The 20,844-nt window shown below is 45.8% G+C and overlaps 1 protein-coding gene across 1 annotated transcript in view; it reads left to right on the plus strand.

The window, feature by feature from the left end:
• The window catches only part of GRP (gastrin releasing peptide), a 33,522-nt gene extending 13,672 nt beyond the window's left edge, over positions 1-19,850 (plus strand). The window contains exon 3 of the mRNA XM_078677270.1: positions 19,538-19,850. Coding sequence (XP_078533396.1) covers positions 19,538-19,591 — 54 coding nt within the window. The 3' untranslated portion in view covers positions 19,592-19,850. The remainder of the gene's footprint in view (positions 1-19,537) is intronic.
• Positions 19,851-20,844: the final 994 nt, after the last annotated feature.

The raw sequence follows: 20,844 nt of genomic DNA on the forward strand, positions 1-20,844 counted from the left end.
GGAAAAGGAATCGCGTTGGGACTCCTACCAATCTGTGAATTAGGGAAAAAAAGGTTTTGGGGAGCAGTCAATTTTCATCCTGGAGAAGCAAGAAATTGTAATAACATGTAGACAAAATCTGAATTTCTGCAGTTTGTAGATTGCAACTTCTGTCAAGATTTCGGTTCCAATTGTAACTATATTGTAACTGGAAACAAACTCGGCCTTGCCTACCTCAGTTAAATCCCTCGTTTCTGTCATCGCTTAGTACTATAAGTACTTGAAGTAATCTCCAGAGAAGTATTGTGTGTTCTTATACCCAGAAACAATAAGCACCACAAACTACAGAAGACGGCCAATAATTGTCACAGAAATACCGAAGAAAAGTGTGGGGGCGACATTGTTCTGTGGCACTTGAAGAAGGGTGAGGGATGGAGGAAGAGGGTGAGAAGGTTAGGGCTAGGGTTAAGATAGGCTAATGTGAGCACATGGCTCCAGAAGTTCCTCTGAGTGCTGTGGCATCTTTTCATAGATTTCTGCTGTGAATGTGTTAAATGCACGAGTCACCACTCGAATGTGTTGCAAGAGAGAGAGCAAATGGGAGAATGTGTTTGATAAGTGAGTTGGCCAACACGGATATAGGATCTCAATAGCTAAGGTTACAACCCAAAGGAAAGGACCTAGTGCCCTGCGTGCGTCACAGCACACGGAGGGGATTGAGAGAGGGAGGCGAGGTGGGCCGCAGATTGTGACAGAAACAAAGGGGGCTATCGCCGCATCGAGGATGCGGCCATCTGCAGCCGCAGCTGGCGCGCCCAGGAGCCGCCTCACAAGCCCGTCCAAATCACGCGCCCGGCCGAGGCTTGCTCACATGTTGATAAACACACCACACTGGGCAGCGCAGTAAATCTCTCAGGCCTGTGAGTGCAGGGTGGGATAAGGGGCAGAGGGGATTTACGACGAGCTGTTGTGACAGGGCCTCTTGCGTCCATGTCCTACCCTGCCAGGGGGACGCAGAGCACCACTTCCTGCTCGTGGTTCTTATTGTAGTGAGCATCTGCAACACAAATCCTTTTTTTTGTTGAACTTTTCTTTATTAGAGTTTTTCAAATAATATGTCATACATGTATCACTCTACAAGGTCAAGCACAATCAACATGTGCACATTCCGGTTACTAACCAATGCCTGTGCAGTATACAACACTTATTGCACATTTTTAGACAGTGAATGAAAATAGAGGATCAGCTAGAACCAAACGTATATAATCAGAAGAATATTCTAAATTGCTCCGTCTTGTATCTGTTCATACCCATAAAAAGATCAGAGATGGAAACTGTCCACAGCCCCTGCGGCCCACTTTAATGGAGCCTCCTAATTGGGCGGTGTAGTGCGCTGTAACCATGTGATCACATCCTCATCCGTTATGCCTCACATTTAAGTTAGTAGGTAAGCCTGCAATGGGTCCCATAGGTCCCTGGGGAGAGATCTCGGGGGCAGCAGTTCTGCATATGTGGTCATTAGGTCCTGACAATAGATCAAATCATTCATCCACTCTTTCAATTTGGGGGCTCTTCCTCTTCCCCCACCGACATGCGACACGTCGTTTAGCTAATAGCAAACTCAGTGCCACATATTTTTGAATACATTGTTCTATCCCTGCAACATGTCTCAATAGAGCATTGGTACTCACAAACTTTTTCCACGGGGCCACAAATTTGGCCTGTGATGTGACCGAGGGCAGCAATGATAAAGTACGTTGACGGTATGGATTTGGAGAGGGGTTCGTGGTAAGGTGGGTGTAAGGGAACCTAGACGTATACATCTAGGGCCACATATATAAACCAAATTTGCTTTCGCGAACGGGACGATTCGTGGCTTTTTACATGTATCAAACCCTGTTACCGAATCGCAAAATGGATTTGCAATTCGGTATTTGGAAGGGGCGTGTTTAGGGCGTCCCTTCCAAATACCGAATCGCAGTGGTATGTATGAATGAAATTATATGTTATTCATGTGTAATAGAAACCCCAGTCCCCAAAAAGTGTACTTGACAACTGATTTGCCTCTTCGTGCACTATTGGCATTGTTACCAGGGCGTAGGGAAGAATGAATGTTTCTCAATTCATGTTTGAAAACTATCACTTAAAAAAGAGTACTTCTCAATGCACTGATAATCTGATGTACTAAGGTGAAAAAGTTCTGCATGTTAATAAATAATTAACAATACTTTTACTGCAAGATGTCTTTATAAATGAAGGTATTCCTAACGTTAAGTAGTTGAGGACACCCTAGTTACTTCTCTTCTTTAATTTCCATTAACGTTTAAAGAAATGTTTGCCAGTTTATTTAACATATTTTTTATGTTAGTGCTGAGTCACATAGACATTAGCCCAGTGCTGCTCTTAACCAGGGGCCGTATGTAAAGGTCAGAAGGGCCGCATGCGGCCCTGGGGTCTTAATTTGAGTACAAGCATACTGGAATCACTGGAATTTGAGTATCACTGCAGTGATACTCAAATTCCAGTATGCCCCAAATTCCAGTATGCCGCATGCGGCCCTGGGGTCTTAATTTGAGTATCACTGCAGTGATACTCAAATTCCAGTGATTCCAGTATGCTTGTACTGGGGCACAGGCCCACCCCAGATTAAGGAAGTCAGCTCCCAACATCTCACATTGTGCACAGCAATTATCGGCACATAGGTGAAAATGGTATAATTTGACAGGTGCATAGTACAGTCTATGTAAAATTTTGTAATAGATTATACATAGTTTGCTACTACGGGCAATTCATCCCATCTGTGTGCAACAATAGTGCCATTTTTTATCCGCAATGGGGGTTCCCAGCTCCTGCTTCCTGTGGGCTTGCACTCACTCCTTGCGTCTGGAGACTATTGCTGTGCAGCGTGGTATAATATAGATACTAGGTGTTTGGGACTGACTGCTTTAAAATGTGTAATGGGTCTATGGAAGGGGGTTCTTGTGAGAAGTCCTGTGTTGTAGCTTTTACATTATCTCTGAAGCATATGTATAGAAATGTATCTAAAGGAATCGGGTCCTTCCCATCGATAAGAGTCCCGGGTAACAAAGGTACCTTCTCGATAGAGGTCATCCCATTTGCTGATTCTATATTTCTGTAGCATCTGTCTGCATGTTGCTTCATGCGTGACTGGGAAAAATGGGTGGTATGTGGTTTCTATAACTTTTTGGCAATTTTGCCCCATGCCAAGGATGCACACATGACTATATCGTATGCTATATTGAAATGGGACATCATTGACCCAAGTATGAAAAAGGGGGTATAGGAACCATATATCCTTGTTCATTTGCTGGAATGTGATATGTATGGGGTGGGTTTTTACCAATAAAAGTCGAAATGCACCTGAGCACATAAATAATATAGCTCCAGATCCAGGGCTTCAAAGACCCCTTTTGTAAATGGTCTTGTAAGGCCATCCCACTGAAGGGCAGGCGGGGCTGCTTACCCGCCCATGCCAAATGGATCAGTTGTGCTTTAAGTGCTAGAAATAAGTGGCAAGCATAAGATATTTAGAAACAAATATAAAAATTTGGGTTGGATGATCATTTTCATAAATGAGATGCACACTGCCAATGATAAAGACAGCAGAATCCAGTGCGTTATGCTGTCTGTAATTTTGATCAAGGCATCCCCATATTATAACATCTCTTTCTCTGTACACCTGTACGCCCAAATACCACAGCTCAGAATTACACCATTGTAGAAGAAAATCGGGGGTGTACCGTTGTAAGGGGAACAGTTGGAATTTACCCCAATTGATCTGGAAACCCAATAGCCCTCCAAAACGGACACGTTCACACAATAGGTTGAGGCCCATCTTTAAGTGAAAAAAGGAGACAACAGACAAGTGATGGGAGTTTTGCCAGTGGGTGTTCAGTGGTAGTAGCATTGAAGACACGCAGGGGGCCAGGAATTAAGCTACCAGTCATGCTGCAGTTCAATGAACCATAATAAGGTTACAATGACAAAAGGCAAAACATTTGTCAGCTGTTCATTTCACATAACGTGAGCACCGCAAGAGCTAATTTAATTTCTGCCACTGTTTGGGTTGGTTGGTGTCTTAAATGATTGAAAAGCTGGAGCAGCGCTATTTTACCATCTTAGGCAGTGGTGAATGGTTTCTAGACAAACCAATCAATCAATCAGGCATTTGTATAGCGCGCTACTCACCCGGAGGGTCTCAAGGCGCTTGGGGAGGGGGAGTCCGCTATTGCTCGAACAGCCAGGTCTTGAGTTGCTTCCTGAAGGCGAGGTGGTCTTGGGTCAGGCGGAGGTGGGTGGGGAGGGAGTTCCACGTCTTGGCGGCCAGATAGGAGAAGGATCTTCCTCCCGTTGTCACTCTTCGGATGCGGGGGACGGCAGCGAGGGCTTGGCTGGTCGATCGGAGATGGCGGGTGGGAGTGTAGAAGTTGAGGCGGTCGTTGAGGTATCTTGGGCCTTTCGTTGTGGAGAGCTTTGTGTGCATGGGTGAGGAGCCGGAACGTGATTCTCTTGTTGACGGGGAGCCAGTGGCGGTTTCTTAGGTGTGCGGAGATGTGGCTGTGTCGGGGGATGTCCAGAATGAGCCGTGCTGAGGCGTTCTGAATCCGCTGGAGTTTTTTCTGGAGTTTTGCAGTGGTTCCGGCGTAGAGGGAGTTTCCGTAGTCCAGACAGCTGGTGACAAGGGCCTGGGTGACCGTCTTCCTGGTTTCGGTGGGGATCCATCGGAAGATCTTCCGTAGCATGCGTAGGATGTTGAAGCATGACGAGGAGACGGCGTTGACTTGTCCGGTCATGGAGAGGGAGGAGTCCAGTATGAAGCCCAGGTTGCGTGCGTGGTCCGTTGGTTTGGGAGCGCTGCCCAGGGCAGGGGGCCACCAGGAGTCGTACCAGGCGGATGGTGATGATCCCAGGATGAGGACTTCCGTCTTATCTGAGTTCAGTTTCAGGCGGCTGTTCATCATCCACTCGGCTACGTCTTTCATCCCTTCGTGTAGGCTGGTTCTGGCGGTGGCGGGGTCGTTGGTGAGGGAGAGGATCAGCTGGGTGTCGTCGGCGTAGGAGATGATGTTGAGGTTGTGTTGGCGTGCGATGGCCGCGAGGGGGCTCATGTAGATGTTGAACAGCGTGGGGCTGAGTGATGATCCTTGTGGTACGCCGCAGATGACTTCGGTGGCTTCTGATCTGAACGGGGGGAGGCGGACTCTCTGTGTCCTTCCGGCGAGGAAGGAGATGATCCATTCCAGGGCCTTCTCTTGGATTCAGACGTTACTGAGGCGCTGCACTAGGGTGCGGTGGCAGACAGTGTTGAACGCCGCGGAGAAGTCCAGGAGGATGAGAGCCGCTGTTTCACCGTTGTCGAGCAGGGCTCGGATGTCGTCAGTGGCTGCGATGAGGGCGGTCTCGGTGCTGTGGTTGGCCCGGAAGCCAGACTGCGAGGGGTCGAGGGATCCATTCGTCTCGAGGAAGGCGGCCAGCTGTCTGTTGACGGTCTTCTCGATGACTTTGGCAGGAAACGGGAGGAGCGAGATGGGGCGGTAGTTTTTGAGGTCGGTGGGGTCGGCTGATGGTTTCTTCAGGAGGGCGCTGAGTTCGGCATGCTTCCAGCTCTCCGGGAAGGTTGCGGTGTCGAAGGAGGTGTTGATGGTGTCCCGGAGATGAGGTGCGATGACGACGTCGGCCTTGTTGAAGACGTGGTGAGGGCAGGGGTCGGTTGGAGATCCGGAGTGGATGGAGTTCATCGTGCGTATGGTCTCCTCGGTGTTGATCGGGGTCCAGGCGCGGAGGGTGGTGGTGGGGGGCGTTGTTGCGGTTGTAGGGTGCGTCGGCTGTGTGCTGAAGCTGTTGTGTATGTCTGCGATCTTGCTGTGGAAGTATGCGGCGAGAGTGTTGCAGAGGTCTTGCGATGGGGTGATGTCGTTGTTTCTGGCGCTGGGGTTGGAGAGCTCTTTGACGATGTTGAAGAGTTCCTTGCTGTTGTGGGCGTTGTTGTCCAGACGGTCCTTGAATGCGGTTTTCTTGGTGGCGTGGATCAGTTGGTGGTGTTTTCGGGTAGCGAGCTTGAGGGTGGTCATGTTGACTGGTGTCGGGTCTCTGCGCCAGGCTTTCTCGAGGGCTCGGCAGTTCTTCTTGGAGCTCTTGAGTTCGTCGGTGAACCAGGATCCTTTCTTGCTGCCGGGTCTGCTGGGAGGGGTCCTCAGTGGGGCGAGGTCGTCTGCGCAGTTGCTGATCCATCTCGTCAGGTTGTTGGCGGCCTGGTTGGGGTTCGCTGAACTGGCGGGGGGGTTCTGGCTCAGGGATGCGGCGAGCTGGTCGGCTGTGATCTTGTTCCAGCTTCTGCGTGGAACCTGTTGCTGGTGGTGGTGGATCGTGTTCTTTCTGAAGCTGAAGTGGACGCAGCTGTGGTCTGTCCAGTGGAGTCCGGTGGCGTGGCTGAAGGAGATGTCCTTGCTGGAGGAGAAAACGGGGTCAAGCGTGTGGCCGGCGTAGTGGGTGGGGGTGGTCACCAGCTGCTTGAGTCCAAGGTTGGCGAGGTTGTCCAAAAGGGTGGTGGTGTTGCGGTCGCTGTTGTTCTCCAGGTGGAAGTTGAAGTCTCCTAGGAGGATGTAGTCAGCGGAGGGGAGGGCCTGTGGGCTGATGAAGTCTGCGATGTCTTCGCTGAATTGTGTGCGTGGTCCCGGGGGTCTGTAGATGAGGGTGCCTCTGAGGGTGGTCTTGGGGTCGGTGTGGATCTGGAAGTGAAGATGTTCAGCGGCTGAGAGGGTGTCGTCGGTGTTGGTCGTGATGCGGATGGTGTTCTTATGGACGATGGCGATGCCTCCTCCTGTCTGGTTGACGCGGTCCCTCCGGGTGATCTTGTATCCGTCCGGGATGGCGATGGCGATGTCGGGCGCTGAGGAGGCGTTCATCCATGTCTCCGCGAGGAAGGCGACTTCTGGGGATGTCGAGTCGAGGATGTTCCAGAGCTCCACGGCCTGTCTGTGGACGGAGCGGGTGTTGAGCAGGAGGCACTTGAGGTGGTTGCTGCTGGTGCTCGGCTTGGTGGGTGCGGTGCAGGTCCGGGTGCAGGAGAAGTCGCAGGAGTGGCAGGTGAAGGGTCCGTGGATGCGTCTCAGGGTGGCGCGGTAGCAGCCGGGGGTTCAGCCGATGTTGAGTGCGTTGAGGGTGGCTGTGTCATAGTTCCGGCGGGTGGGCTGGCATCCTCAGGGGCCAGGGGTTCCGGCGCTGGGTGTGGTCCAGGCGCGAACGGGTGCAGACGAGCTTGCCTTTGGCGCGCCGAATGCTGCGCGTCAACGCTGCGCGTGGGAGTGGGCGTCATAAGAGGGGAGCCGGGAGGGCAGGTCGGCTGGGTCTCGGCGAATGGGCGGCGGGGGGCGGGGCCGCAGGGAGGCAGCGGCGGGAAAATCGGAGCGAGCGGCCGGCTCTGTGGTGGCTGGGGCGCTCTGGCGGCCGGTTCTCAGGAGGCTGGGGCTCTCAAGTGGTGGTCGGTGTCAGCAGGAACAGGAGGGTGTGACCAGGCCTAAGGAAGGCGCGGTGGTCACTGGTGAGGGCTGTCCGTGGTCCCCTTAAGAGGGGAGCCGGGAGGGCGGGTCGGCTGGGTCTCGGCGAATGGGCGGCGGGGGGCGGGAAAATCGGAGCGAGCGGCCGGTTCTGTGGTGGCTGGGGCGCTCTGGCGGCCGGTTCTCAGGTGGCTGGGGCTCTCAAGTGGTGGTCGGTGTCAGCGGGGACAGGAGGGGGTGACCAGGCCTAAGGAAGGCGCGGTGGTCACTGGTGAGGGCTGTCCGTGGTCCCCTTAAGAGGGGAGCCGGGAGGGCGGGTCGGCTGGGTCTCGGCGAATGGGCGACAGGGGGCGGGGCCGCAGGGAGGCAGCGGCGGGAAAATCGGAGCGAGCGGCCGGCTCTGTGGTGGCTGGGGCGCTCTGGCGGCCGGTTCTCAGGAGGCTGGAGCTCTCAAGTGGTGGTCGGTGTCAGCGGGGACAGGAGGGGGTGACCAGGCCTAAGGAAGGCGCGGTGGTCACTGGTGAGGGCTGTCCGTGGTCCCCTTAAGAGGGGAGCCGGGAGGGCGGGTCGGCTGGGTCTCGGCGAATGGGCGGCGGGGGGCGGGGCCGCAGGGAGGCAGCGGCGGGAAAATCGGAGCGAGCGGCCGGCTCTGTGGTGGCTGGGGCGCTCTGGCGGCCGGTTCTCAGGAGGCTGGGGCTCTCAAGTGGTGGTCGGTGTCAGCGGGGACAGGAGGGGGTGACCAGGCCTAAGGAAGGCGCGGTGGTCACAAAAGAACTTTTGGCTTGAAATGGAGTAGCATTTGTTTACATCTCTATACTAAACAACACAACTCAGCACAATAACATACACAAAGCAACATAACACAAAGCATAACTGGGCATAACACAACAAAACAGTTGAAACAGAAAGCAATGCAATAACCACAGTACATCACAACATCACACTGCAATAATGCAGCACAGAAACACAAAAAACTAAATAATGTCACCACCACAACAAAATGCCACACTACAAACATTCTTACCCCACAGTACTACCTCCTGAAATATGGTAGTAAAAGGAGTTTTCACCAAGCAATGCCTTAACCTTCTATCAAGGACATGAAATAGCCACAGTCCAAATAGTTTGTGATCTTACCCATAAACCAACACAAAGTCTTGAGAAACTATTTACTTTCTAGTGGTAAACAATATTTGCTCTACCTGTGCAAAGGTGATGAAAATAGTGCTTTGCGCTACTTTGTATCAAATCGGCAACCATGGGTGTTACATGGGCGTTCCCACGCTACCACCTAAAATGTGCCCCTCCTTGAGGCAAGCGCAAACTAAGAGAAACTTTTTTCTCCAAGCTTTTGAAACGTTGCATCTGTGCTGCACAGTACAAAACACACTCACACAGTGGGGAAGGTTTTAACATAAGTCTGAGCATAGTATTTTGTACAGGAAGGGTAAACCTATGATCTCTAAGGATTCCAAAAAAGGCTACGAATCCTTCATCTCACCCAGTTTACACCGTGATCTTTGTGGCCTGTGACCCCAACGCTGAGCTTGACTCTCAGCACATCCTTTTGGTGTAGTCAAAGTTCTGTATCAAATCAACATCATCCCTGTTTTTGCAGTTTAGGTTCTCTGTTCTCTTCAGGTATTTTTCTGTTGGCGGACCTAGACGCTAGAACAGTTGAGCACTTTGCAGAGAACACGTTGGAGATACAAATCACATGAAGAAGTTAACAAGGGAATAGCAACTCTGAATGTGTAACGCGGCATCGACCATTGCACCCTCGCTGAGGAGTCAGTGTATGAGCCAAGGGGTTACCCACAGAAACATTGCAAGGTTTTGGGTGTGTAGTGGAAGCACTTTGGCACTCTGAGATAAGTGTCTGTGGCTATTGAAGAAGTGTAGGCACAGCGAAAAGTAGGTGGTGGCTGGAGGTGGGAGTGTGTGTAGTGTGTTAACCTGTGATTGTAATTGTACTCGGAATGCTCAGAGGGTGGGTGTGAGGGATGTCACGGCTGTGCTGTGGATTCTGTTATTTTCTGTACTAGTTCTGTTCAGATTTTGATGAAAACGGATTTGTATTATTAGTAAATGCGAACAAAATGACGTAAAAAAATAAACAAGGGAAATGGGAGGGGGGACATACGATTGAAGCACAAAGTAGATGGAGCACGTGATCAAAAGAGAAGGAAAATTAGATTGGAAAACGCTTTTGTATAGAAGTTACCATCATATAACATTGTAATACCATGACTAATAACTAGCCATGATCTGGCTGCCAGAGAAATAGGGGGTTACATGTTGGAGCCACAAGGAAGTCTTTGTCTTGTGCTGTTTCCGCTGAACCCTCTTCTCTTTAGCTTTTCGGCCTTGGGGACTTGCCCGCTGCCATTACTGGCTTCCCAGACAGAGTGGAAATCCTACAAATGGAGTAGGAGGACGTGGATAAAGACTCAGTACACAAGCCAACTGACACTTTCAGCATCACTATTTATCAGACGGGTGCCATCTTGAAGGTGGTGGCTGTGTGGCCTACACATTGGCCGTCTGTAGGCTGTACAAGGCTGGGCAGCACTAAACCTGAAATTGCAGCTTACAATTCGCCGACATTGAATCATCAAATGCAAGAGGTAGAGAAAGAGCAATGGTCTGAATAACAGGAGAAACGTTACAGCTGATTGAAGCCAGGATTCTCACTTACAATCCAGCTACTATCCTTTAGAAGGAAACCCACATCCATAGACTCTCAAATGTCACCATGTATGAATTGAGTGGGATTTACCCCTTCTTCTTCTACAACTGCTGCCCTTAGGGGGATGCTATTTTTATTTCCAAGGGTTTGAACACTGAAATACACAACAGGCAAAATGACAAATAAGGTCTCTGGGTTTGGGTAAGCTGTTTAATGTTTTATGAACCAGTGACCCTAATGAGTTGTATGCCCCACCTGAGGATAATACAGACCCTTTATTAGGTACTTTTTCAACCACAGTTACCCTTCAAATGTATGAATATATGTGAGATGATTTTAATTTTCATCAGCTGCAAGCTGCCTTAATCGTAGGCAGAAAAGCCTAAAGCAGCAAGGGTTTAGGTCTCTTGTCAGAAGGATCTAGACATTAATAGACCACCGGATGGCAAACTGACATGATAAAAAAGAACATACATTGAGGCCTCACTGATCATCTTTTTTCTTAATTTTCTCTGTGTTTGGGTTCGGGCAGCTTTGTGGTTTTTCAAATGTTTTTTCTGATCACTTTGTGCTAGTATTCAGTATATCAGGCTTTAAGAAATATAATATATTGTAATATTGGATTTTTTTTTATAAAACGAAGGAACTGCTAGTGTTTCCTCAAGGCAACTATCTGAGTGCAAATACTAGCAAAGGGTATATAGCCTAGAGGAGTAAATCTGAAGTCATAAAAAATTTGCAAACGCAGTTTAACAAAGCATATGAATAGTATATAATGCATAAATCTGATTCGAACAGAGCAGGTCTAAAGTGTTAGAAATGAGATATCCGTGAATGTTATTATTCAGAGACTTTTCTGAGAAATAGTACCTGTTAACCAACGTTTATAAAAAAAAGATTATTCCAGGAGACTTTTGACATGGCAGGCACAGGAGAAATCTATGCAAAGAGCTATGAGGGCAGTATATTGTTTAACAAAAGTCTAGATTACAAACAGAAACGAAATGAATATGATCTTTCTAGAGTACTACAATAATATTTACACTAAGAGCCAGGAAATTGATCAAACAAAATTGGAATGGTTTCTTAAAGCAATCCCCATTCCGTTGCGTTTGCAGGAAGCTGTACTTAGTCTGACAGAACAATTTTATAGAGGAACTTGATGCCATCATTTCAACTCTTCTCAACGGGAAAGCTTGTATCCTGCAGAATTTTTAAAACTATTTTGGGATGATTTGAATATTCATATCCTAAAACTTGCTAACTATAACCTGGAACGTGCTGAAATTTCTCTCTACTGGAAGACTTTTTTTTGTTTTAAAGGCGAGAACCCTGAAGATACGAACGTGGATCACCCGATTAGATTAATTAATTCTGACTATGAAATTACAGGTACATTAATGGCCAGTAGAATAAATAGCACAGCTGATAGGTTGAGCCATATGGAGCAAAATGATTTCTTCGCAACTACATTTTTATAAAAAAATTTTAATAGAAGCTTTAGATGTTTTCGATAGTAAACAGATTCTGGACATGGTGCTTTTATTTGATGATGAGAAAGCTTTTGACCTTGTGAATTGGGATATTCTCTTTTGTATTTTGAAAAGCTTTGGTTTTCTTAATCAGCCCAGGAGAGTTTTAAGCAGTCTACATAGGGGTGTGCTGAGGCTAGGCTGATTTTGAATTCCCTTGATGCTGGCGCTTTTGAAGTGAAGCATGGGACCAGCCAGGTTTTATTCTATTTGCCTTTCTATCGAACCACTTGCTGTCACTCTTTGGAAGGATAGATCCAGCTTTTCAGAATATGGCTAATATGAAACTCTATGTTTCTGAAGCCGGATAAGGAGATAATTCAGAGAGTTTTAAAGATTTGTTTTTCAATTTCAAGAACACGCCGGTTACAAAATGAATACATCTAAAATAGAAGTTTTATTATGTAACTGTGCCCTAGAAACATTGGTGTCAGAGATGCGAGAGTCATGTAATAGTCATGCAAAGCGTTATCTCAGGATCAACTTAGTAACTAATTTAGCCTACTTGTAAGATTTAAATTATAGACTCTCCCGCTCGAAATCTAAATCTCTGCTAAAGAAATGGAACCTCCTGTCCCTGGCAATTTAGGTAGGGTGGCTCTGAGTGCATCATGTGTAGAAGAATAAGTGCCAGTGCCCTCAACCATGCTTAGAAGCCCGCCGCCGGCACGGGCGCACCAATTACCAATGCTACATAGTCTGGAATTCACTTCATACTTCTTTAATTGGCTACCAGACACTCACTGCCCCTTTATCTCACTCTTGCAGGTACCTGCTTTCTCCCTTTGTCACGGTTTTTCTCCTTTTTTTCCTCCTTCTTTCCCCCTGTGCACGTTTATCCTCTCTTGCGAAATATCCAGTGAGAAAAAGTAAGTGATAGTCCCCGAAAAGTAGTGCCAGTGTTCCCAAATGGCAACCACTGTCTCAAATTAAGCACTGGAGACCCCAATTCGGATATCGACTATAGTTACATAGCAGAGGGGGGTTTAGCTCTCCCCAATATCAAAATATAGTACTGTGCATCTTGTGCACATAAAGCATTAAGATATGAAAATATGCATTCAGCCCACAAATACTTTGATAATCAATTTATGGTGTTAATTTTAGATGATAATAGCATTGCAGTCATTTTGAGGTTGTCAAAATCTCCCAAGGAAATATGCTACAAGATACTTCAGTTATTTTTTTTAATCAAACAGCAGTTTTTAAAATATGTTTCTATTCCCAATGTAAACTCCAAGCTTAAATAACCTGTAATTTTCGCTTGTTATTTAGACCACTCACATTAATTGAAAGGATTCTTAACTTGTCTGTCATCACAGCGTGAGAAAATATGACATTTGCAATACGCCACATAAAGTTCATCAATTTAATGTACAGAATACATCATCTCTCGATGTCAAACTATTTCTGTTGGTACACATTGCCTAACAAAATGGTCAGGAAATACATAATGCATGTTATAAACAGCTGGATTTGATCAGTCACTCCATAACCACCAAATATCCATAAAAACACAAGTTACCTCCCTATATCTACGTTTTTTTGATGCTTGAATTTCATGCTTCTCCCCCTGCGTTTTTTTTAGGGTCACCCGCCTATCAGCATGTGAACAGCACCTCTTAGTGATGGCTTTGGCCCCATGATATGTGCGGTTACTCCCTTCTATCGAGATTATCTTATAACCCGTATGGTGTATAGCTTTGATAAAGTACTGAGATTCTTTCGTCCCTGTAAACAAGTGAAACCTCTCCTGATAGAGCACGCATAATTTAGTTTACTGAACAAAGGAAACTTTTTTAAGAATGAACTCTAGAATCCTCTAATTCCAGAAATTAAGTAAATTGGTTCCGGGATGACTTAAATTTGATGGTATCTGCAAAGGGACTATATGTGCCCCTAATATTGTAAGGTCTTGGGTATATTCTGGGAGAACATGTGTCCTTATCAACACTCAACCAGAGGAAAGAGCCAGCAGAACCCACTGTATTTTGATAAATACCTGTAACCTGCAGATTAGAGCATTTTCCAATTTCCTCATGTTTGTTCCATAAGTGGATTACTTCTTTCTCTAGCTGTGTGTTTCGATCTATCGTTGTGGGAAATTGTTCTTCAATCTCAGAAATGTGCAGTTCTGTCACCTCAATCCTCTCAGTTAATGGGTCATCTTTTCTCCATGTTATCTAGACTCCTCTTAGCAAAGCCGCCTGTCTGTTTGAAGCTCTTTCAGCCCCCTCATCTCCTCCAGGATATTCTCTAGTAGCAAAACAAATTTAGGGTGAATGGTCTCAGGTGTAATCACAGGTCGATCGGTGTAGATTAGGATCTGTTTTGCCAATTTGTCAGCCGTGGATTGCTGTTCACTGCGGCCCCCGGTCTTCGGAGTCAAGGTACCTATCTTCGATGATAGCTCCATCTTCTCTGAGGGCGGGAAGAATGGTTGAGTAGTATCTGGTACCAAACTCTTTCCCTGCCTACGGATGTTTGCTGATTTTTGAGAGCTGAAAACAGGAGAAATATGTTATTTGATGCCTTAAATTGTACATTGATGTCGCTCCAGGCGTCTTGTGGTTAAAGAGGGTACTTTTTTTTCTTGCACATTTCTTCGTTGAATTTTAATAACAATCCCAGGTTAACATCCCGTAAAGTACTATACAAAGGCAAATATATGAAAGAGAAGTGGAGGAAAGTAATCATGACTAGCGTGAGCCATCACGTTCAGTACATAACCAGGTGCATAGTAGTAAGTCATACATCGTAAAACTAGGCACCCTTTCTTCAGTAATTCCTATGAACATCATACAGGATACTACACCACCCCTTTATAAGCCTACCACACCTGAATCTGCTCCTCAGTCCTCCTTCCGGCCATACTTTAGCACATCTATAAGGACTACGCGGATAAAAAGTACATCCCCTCCATCTTCTCCCCACCCCAAGCTCCTCCTGTGACCCTCCTCCCTCTAGTATACATGTAGTATCCGTAGTTCCTCCCCTCACTGGCCAGTGCCAGCGGGGGTACAAGAGATTCACTGTAAAAGTGGAAATTATGATTCCTGGAGACATAAGAAAGGACCCATATGTCATCAAGAGATGCAGTTGATCTTAGAGCTTGTAGATGCACCGTTCATAGTGGCCAAACGATATAGCTCTATTAGATACTTCAGATGCGTAGGCACATGGGATGAATGCCAATGCCTCAGGATGTAACTCTTGGCCAGCATAAATCCCGTTGATGTCCTTTACGCCAATGGGAGGATTATTTGGGTGATAATAAGAGATACTCAATGTATGCATTGTTCAAAAATACATTTATCCATCACTGCCTAAGTCGTGTGATTCTGGTCAAATCATCTAATCTCCCTGTGCCTACAAAAAATTAATGAATAATGTAACGGGTGCTCACGTAAAGCACCCCAAAAACTGCGGGTCGTCATTAAAGAACCTCTTCGTCTGGAATCAACCAGCTGGATCAGTTTGCTTGGACGTCATTTAGAGGTCATCAGGAGTTGTAGCTGTGACCCCTGGCTTGCCCTTTGCTACCCCTAGCACTGCCTTTGCGACCCCCGGCCTCAGAGGTGGCAAATTCAGTGCCAAAAACACAGGGGGCTCCATTTTCCTTACTTTCTGTCAATGTTTTATTACACTAATAGTAAATAAATAAAAGATATTATTCACTAATAGTGTAATAAAAATGTAGTACAATAAGCTGGAATATGCCCTTCCATGGTGTGCTTGCTTGCGGTGAGTGTGTGTTTGTGTGTGAGAGAGTGTATATATATATATGGTACTGAGAATCCCCAGAAAACAACTCCTAGTCCCAACCATGGAAACTAAAAAAGATTCTGAGACCACAGGTAAATTTCGAATGGTCACAACCTACTCTGCTGAGGCCAATCAGTTGAGGAGAATACTCACCAAAAGCTGGCACATAATACGCACAGATCCGGTTATAGGGAATGATGTCCCAGAGAAACCGCTCCTCACATTTAGGAAAACCAAATCCCTTAGGGACAATCTGGTACAAAGTCATCTGAAACCGATTGAACAAAAATCGAGTGGGAAGTTGAGAGACATGAAGGGCTTCTACCCATGCGGGAAGTGTCGTGCCTGCGATAACAGCAGAAGGACACTGAAATACAATGTCCCTGGTTTGAGTCAGCCGAGGCCAATTAACAAATTTATTACCTGTACCACTCCCTACGTTGTATATTGTCTGGTCTGCCCATGCGGACTTCAGTATATTGGCAGCACAATAAACAACGTTAAACTGCGAATACTTGAACATCAGAGAGCAATAGCCAACAAGGATGCTGCCTATCCTGTTGCGCGGCACTTTGCTAAAGTCCATGGGAGTGATAGAGAATTGCTAAGGTATTTTGGTATTGACCATGTACCCTTGCATCCTCGAGGAGGAGACAGACTCTTGAGTCTCCGCAGATTAGAGTCCAGATATATTATAGATCTGCAGACCAAGAGTCCACTCGGGCTTAATATCGGGGAGGAATTCACAGTACACTTAGGTCGTTAATGAAATTGGGATGGAGAGAGAGTAATATAACATCTATACAAAAGAAATAATGAGAAGTATGATAATGAATAACTGTGACTCGTGATATTACAAACTACATGAGTTATTCTATTACCCCCACCCCAACCAGTTACTACCAAATGATAGCAATGTTAGATACAAGGTGTATTATACCTAGGAACTTATCACTGAAACTGAACATCTAGTTCCAAATTTTGGTTCATTCTGTGCTCAATCATGATCTGTTTGTATATAGTGTTTTGGATTTTGTTTTGGACTTAGTCCTTGGTTTCCTTGCTTTATTTTTCGAGCTATGATGGGTCTCTCGCATGAGTTCTAACATCCTGGAAATATGTTTATTGTAATAATTCTTAAAGTACACATTGCACAAAAGCTAGGTGGATTTTTGAACTTTTGAACTTTTGATGCAATCTTTGCAAATCATGTATCCATATGTATATAGATTTCTCCCATGCACTCATTCTTTCTAAAAATTACAGTTAGGCATGCAACAGCCTGATATTATGAATTAGTCTCCGGTAAACTAATATGTATTATAAATACCGGAGAAGTGCCGATACACGGCGAGATTTAATTTCAATCTCTGGTGAAAGGCATGCCATTGTTGGTTTAAAATTTACGGTTAAATTTTCTGTTATTCTCTGGTTTCTATCGAGGTGTAGAATGTAATTAGGAGTTGAAACCAGGCATAAGCCGATCCACGGCCAGATTAGACGTTTATTTATTTATCTTTATGCCTTTGATTTTGTATTAACAATTACTTTGGTTAAGGCGGGCTATGAACTCTATTGCTCAATAATGGTTGATTTATAAAATGTATTATGACGTTTTTTCATATTGTGTAATGGCCGCCACGCTATCCCTGGTAATTCTCATGAATTTACACCAACACCGATACCACGAGTCCACCTTCACTTTTTGTGAAGGCGTGTATGAATACAAGCCGCGCGCAGCTTTGCATTGACACTGAGGAAGGACTTTGTGTTTGAAACGCGTCTGTCATCTCTCGCTTGCTGTAAGCCGTAATAAAAATCCTCGTTTTGCTGTACCTGGAGTGCTTGGAGTTTTCCTTTTGACTGAGGGGGACCACGGAGCTTCTATATATATATATATATATATATATATATATATATATATATATATATATATATATATATATATATATATGTGTGAATTTGTGTGTATATGTGTGTGAGTGAAAGTGGAGGTCAAAGAGCGCATTATGCCACTTCCACTACCCCCGGCATTTTGGTGAATTGACGTCTATGGCTGTTTGCGGCACTGAAAGAGCAGCAGGCGAAAAAGGGTGGTGGCTCAGTCTGGCAGAGGTACTCTTCAGTTTGAACCGGGAAAACAGGGAGAAAATTTGAAACGCAGCGCCATGTTGATGTGGTGAGTGAAGGGGCAAAGATATCAAAAGGCTGGAAGTTAGGAGGGACACATAGCGGATCGCAACATCTCTTTTTCATCTAGCCACCATCAGAACTCTTAACTCATGTATATTAATGAGGCAAGATTCTATTTGTGAGTGATTGAGAATGGATGCTGATGCAGGCCTGGAGGCTGACCACCAGGGACAGTAAACCTCCAGCAATCGATTCACATTTCAAAATACCATGACTGGAGCCTCTGTCCCGGTCCCCATAAGGGATAGGGGATGCAATAAAAATAAATATAATGTAAAATAAATGACATCAGGGAGAGGCTGCAGTGATCCCACAGACTGCTAGATGCTCTGTGCGATGCCTGTACTTCACATAGACAAAGTGGAAGCTGTCGTTCACAGAGAGCTCTCACTTGGCAAATAAACGCTACCTCCTTTCAATGAGTTGTTTTGGTATTCAGTGATTCAGTGGTCTGCCACCGTTTCTGCATTCGTCCTCCAGTAATCAAATTCCTGTGTCTCCATTAATGAAATCCCAGTGAGTTGCAAGAAAAGGGAATACACATTTTCTTACTTATTCAGAAGTGCTGCAACGTGGATATATATATGTATGTGTATATATATATATATATATATATATACACACACATATATATATTGCTGTAGAGTTAATTAATTTAACTTGCAACGTCTCCTTTGTACATTTCTATTGTGGTTTTTGCGCTTGCAAAGTCTGCAAATTCGCTCACACCAGGTTTTGCGAGTTCAAAGTTCTTTGATGCAGTCAATGGAGAATACTTAACTGTATAAGTTGTAGGGGCTGACGCATATGCGCACATACTCATTTCCACCCATCGATAAGAAGACACCGGTGGACATGCTCTCACCCATCTATTCACAAGCCCACACACATGGGCATATTGACCCCCCACTCATAAGCACATAAATGTAGACAAATACTCAAACACTTCCACAAGCACATGCACACAAATATACATACATTAATAGGTACAGAAACATCCAAACATTCAATTAAACAAGTACCTGATGGTTTACAGCGCAAAGGCAGGACCAGCGGGCCATAGGCGGGAGAAGCATGATGGCCTGGGACGGAGATGTAAGCTTTGGGCAGCCTCAGGCATCAGGAACAGGAATATCCAGCCGCCTCCTCTCATTGGTTAACCATGTCAAGTGTCAGTCAATTAAAGGAGGACCTTTCCGAAGTTGACACCAGGTGGGGTCAAATAAGTGAGACTGTTGATCCCGCCCTACTTTGTGACAAGTTGGGAAAGGGTGGCGTGAGGCTTTGCTGATTGACAGTCAGCCCTGGGCACTTCAGGGCTGAAACCTAAATCACCCATGGCTGACTCCCTCAGTGACGCTCCCCTTTGTCATCAGGGTGGAATCCTCACAGGGCTTTGCCAGGCTGATGATGTCACTGTCTTCTGGGCATAAGCCTGGCAAACCTCGTCTGTCTGATCCCTAGACATTAGTTCATGGTAAGTGCCTGGCTACATGATGCTAACATGATGAGTGTGTCACACTGACCCTACATCAACCTTACAGACACTCATCATGCACTGGAAACAGGGGGGCCGAGCCCCGACGCCCTCTGATAGGCCGCCACTGGATGAAGATCGCCATAGAGCCCTGTTTACTTTCTGTTGCTGCTGCTACCTTTATGAGCCGAGACCAGGAGTAACAATGGCATTGTCGGGGGTAGCATCTTTCAGCTTGCTTGTTAATTTCCCTTTTATGATCCCTAATGAGGTGCAGTCTATTTGCAGATGTGTATACTATGAATTAAGCCTTATAAAGAGTGCAACATTGTTCGTGACAGTTGAATACTGTGAATTGAATTTAATCTCTGTTTTTCATTCCTAGATGCTGGATTATCTAGTTCAAGTTATGAACATGAAAGAAAATTCTCCGAGCTGAAAATGATTCATGAGAATAACATTGAATTTGGGAGCCGGGAAAGACACCTGAAAGAGACATGTCTGGCAAACATTTGATTGTAGCAGATAACAAATGCTATTTCCTTTCTGTAAACAAGCTTTTATCTTGTGTAAAATACATGACAATTGTGTGTTCAGAATTAACTAAATGTGTGGTTTCAAGCAGATAAGTCTTGTTTGTACTGCTTTGCTGTAAATAATTAATGTGGAATTGTCTTTCAATTACATGGCTTTATTTTACCACATCAGTGTCTGAGCTGTTCATCTTTTGAGGTTGAAATATTATTGATTTAAAGTCAATAAATAAAAGTAAACGTTGTTGAGCTACAGAGGCTGTAAAAGGGGACAAGCCAGGGCTCAAACAGCTTCTTTTCAGAGGTAGTGTGTGATGAGGTACATTGGCATATAGGAAGCCCAGCAACATGCAGACAGCTTGATAGTAACAGGAGGATTAGGCACAAGACATAGGTACAAGTATCTATAGCAAACCCCACCAGGAGCAGATTTTACCAGTAGTTTACCCAGGTCTAACTGCCTTGGGCACACCTTCAAGGAACAGCAGCAGCCCGTGCAGGTAAGAGCAGTGGGGCCGGGAGGGGGAAGGGAATTTTGACAGACGACGATGAGGGAAAATTAATTATTTATTTAATTTTCCCTTGTGGTTGTCTGTCAAACCTCCCCCCCCCAACCCGGCCCCACTGCCTCACCGCTGCACAGCTCTTACCTGCACAAGCCACTCATGTCACGGATCCTCCACCATATCACATTCTACGATGTCATGGGGAACAGAAAAGGCAAGATCGCACACATAGGAAGCAAGTAAGGAAGGCAAACATACATGTCCCTTCTTCACAAACCCTACAAACATACAATGGAACCCCATACCAAGATGAGCTACTAAAGTCAACAACATAACGCATACAGGTATGAGGGAAAAGATGCTGAAATGCACAACTCAAACCACATACGCTCGAAAACCAGTCCAAACCACATAAAGACCCACTTCTGCAGAGGAAACAATTGATAAATCACTCAACACCCTCAATGCACACGCCAAGATATGTTGACCAGACTTGCTTGATGGAACACCAAGAGTGACAGTGTCACCACAACAAACCAAGAAAGAGACGTATGAAAATGCCTACATACAGTGCTTCATTTGAGCAGGTGGTTTCCGGTGCTCGGCACTTAATTGTCAACAATGGCACCATTACAGTCTGCCACATGGTGACG

This window comes from Lissotriton helveticus, chromosome 2_1, assembly GCF_964261635.1.
Source record: "Lissotriton helveticus chromosome 2_1, aLisHel1.1, whole genome shotgun sequence".
NCBI lineage: Eukaryota > Metazoa > Chordata > Amphibia > Caudata > Salamandridae > Lissotriton > Lissotriton helveticus.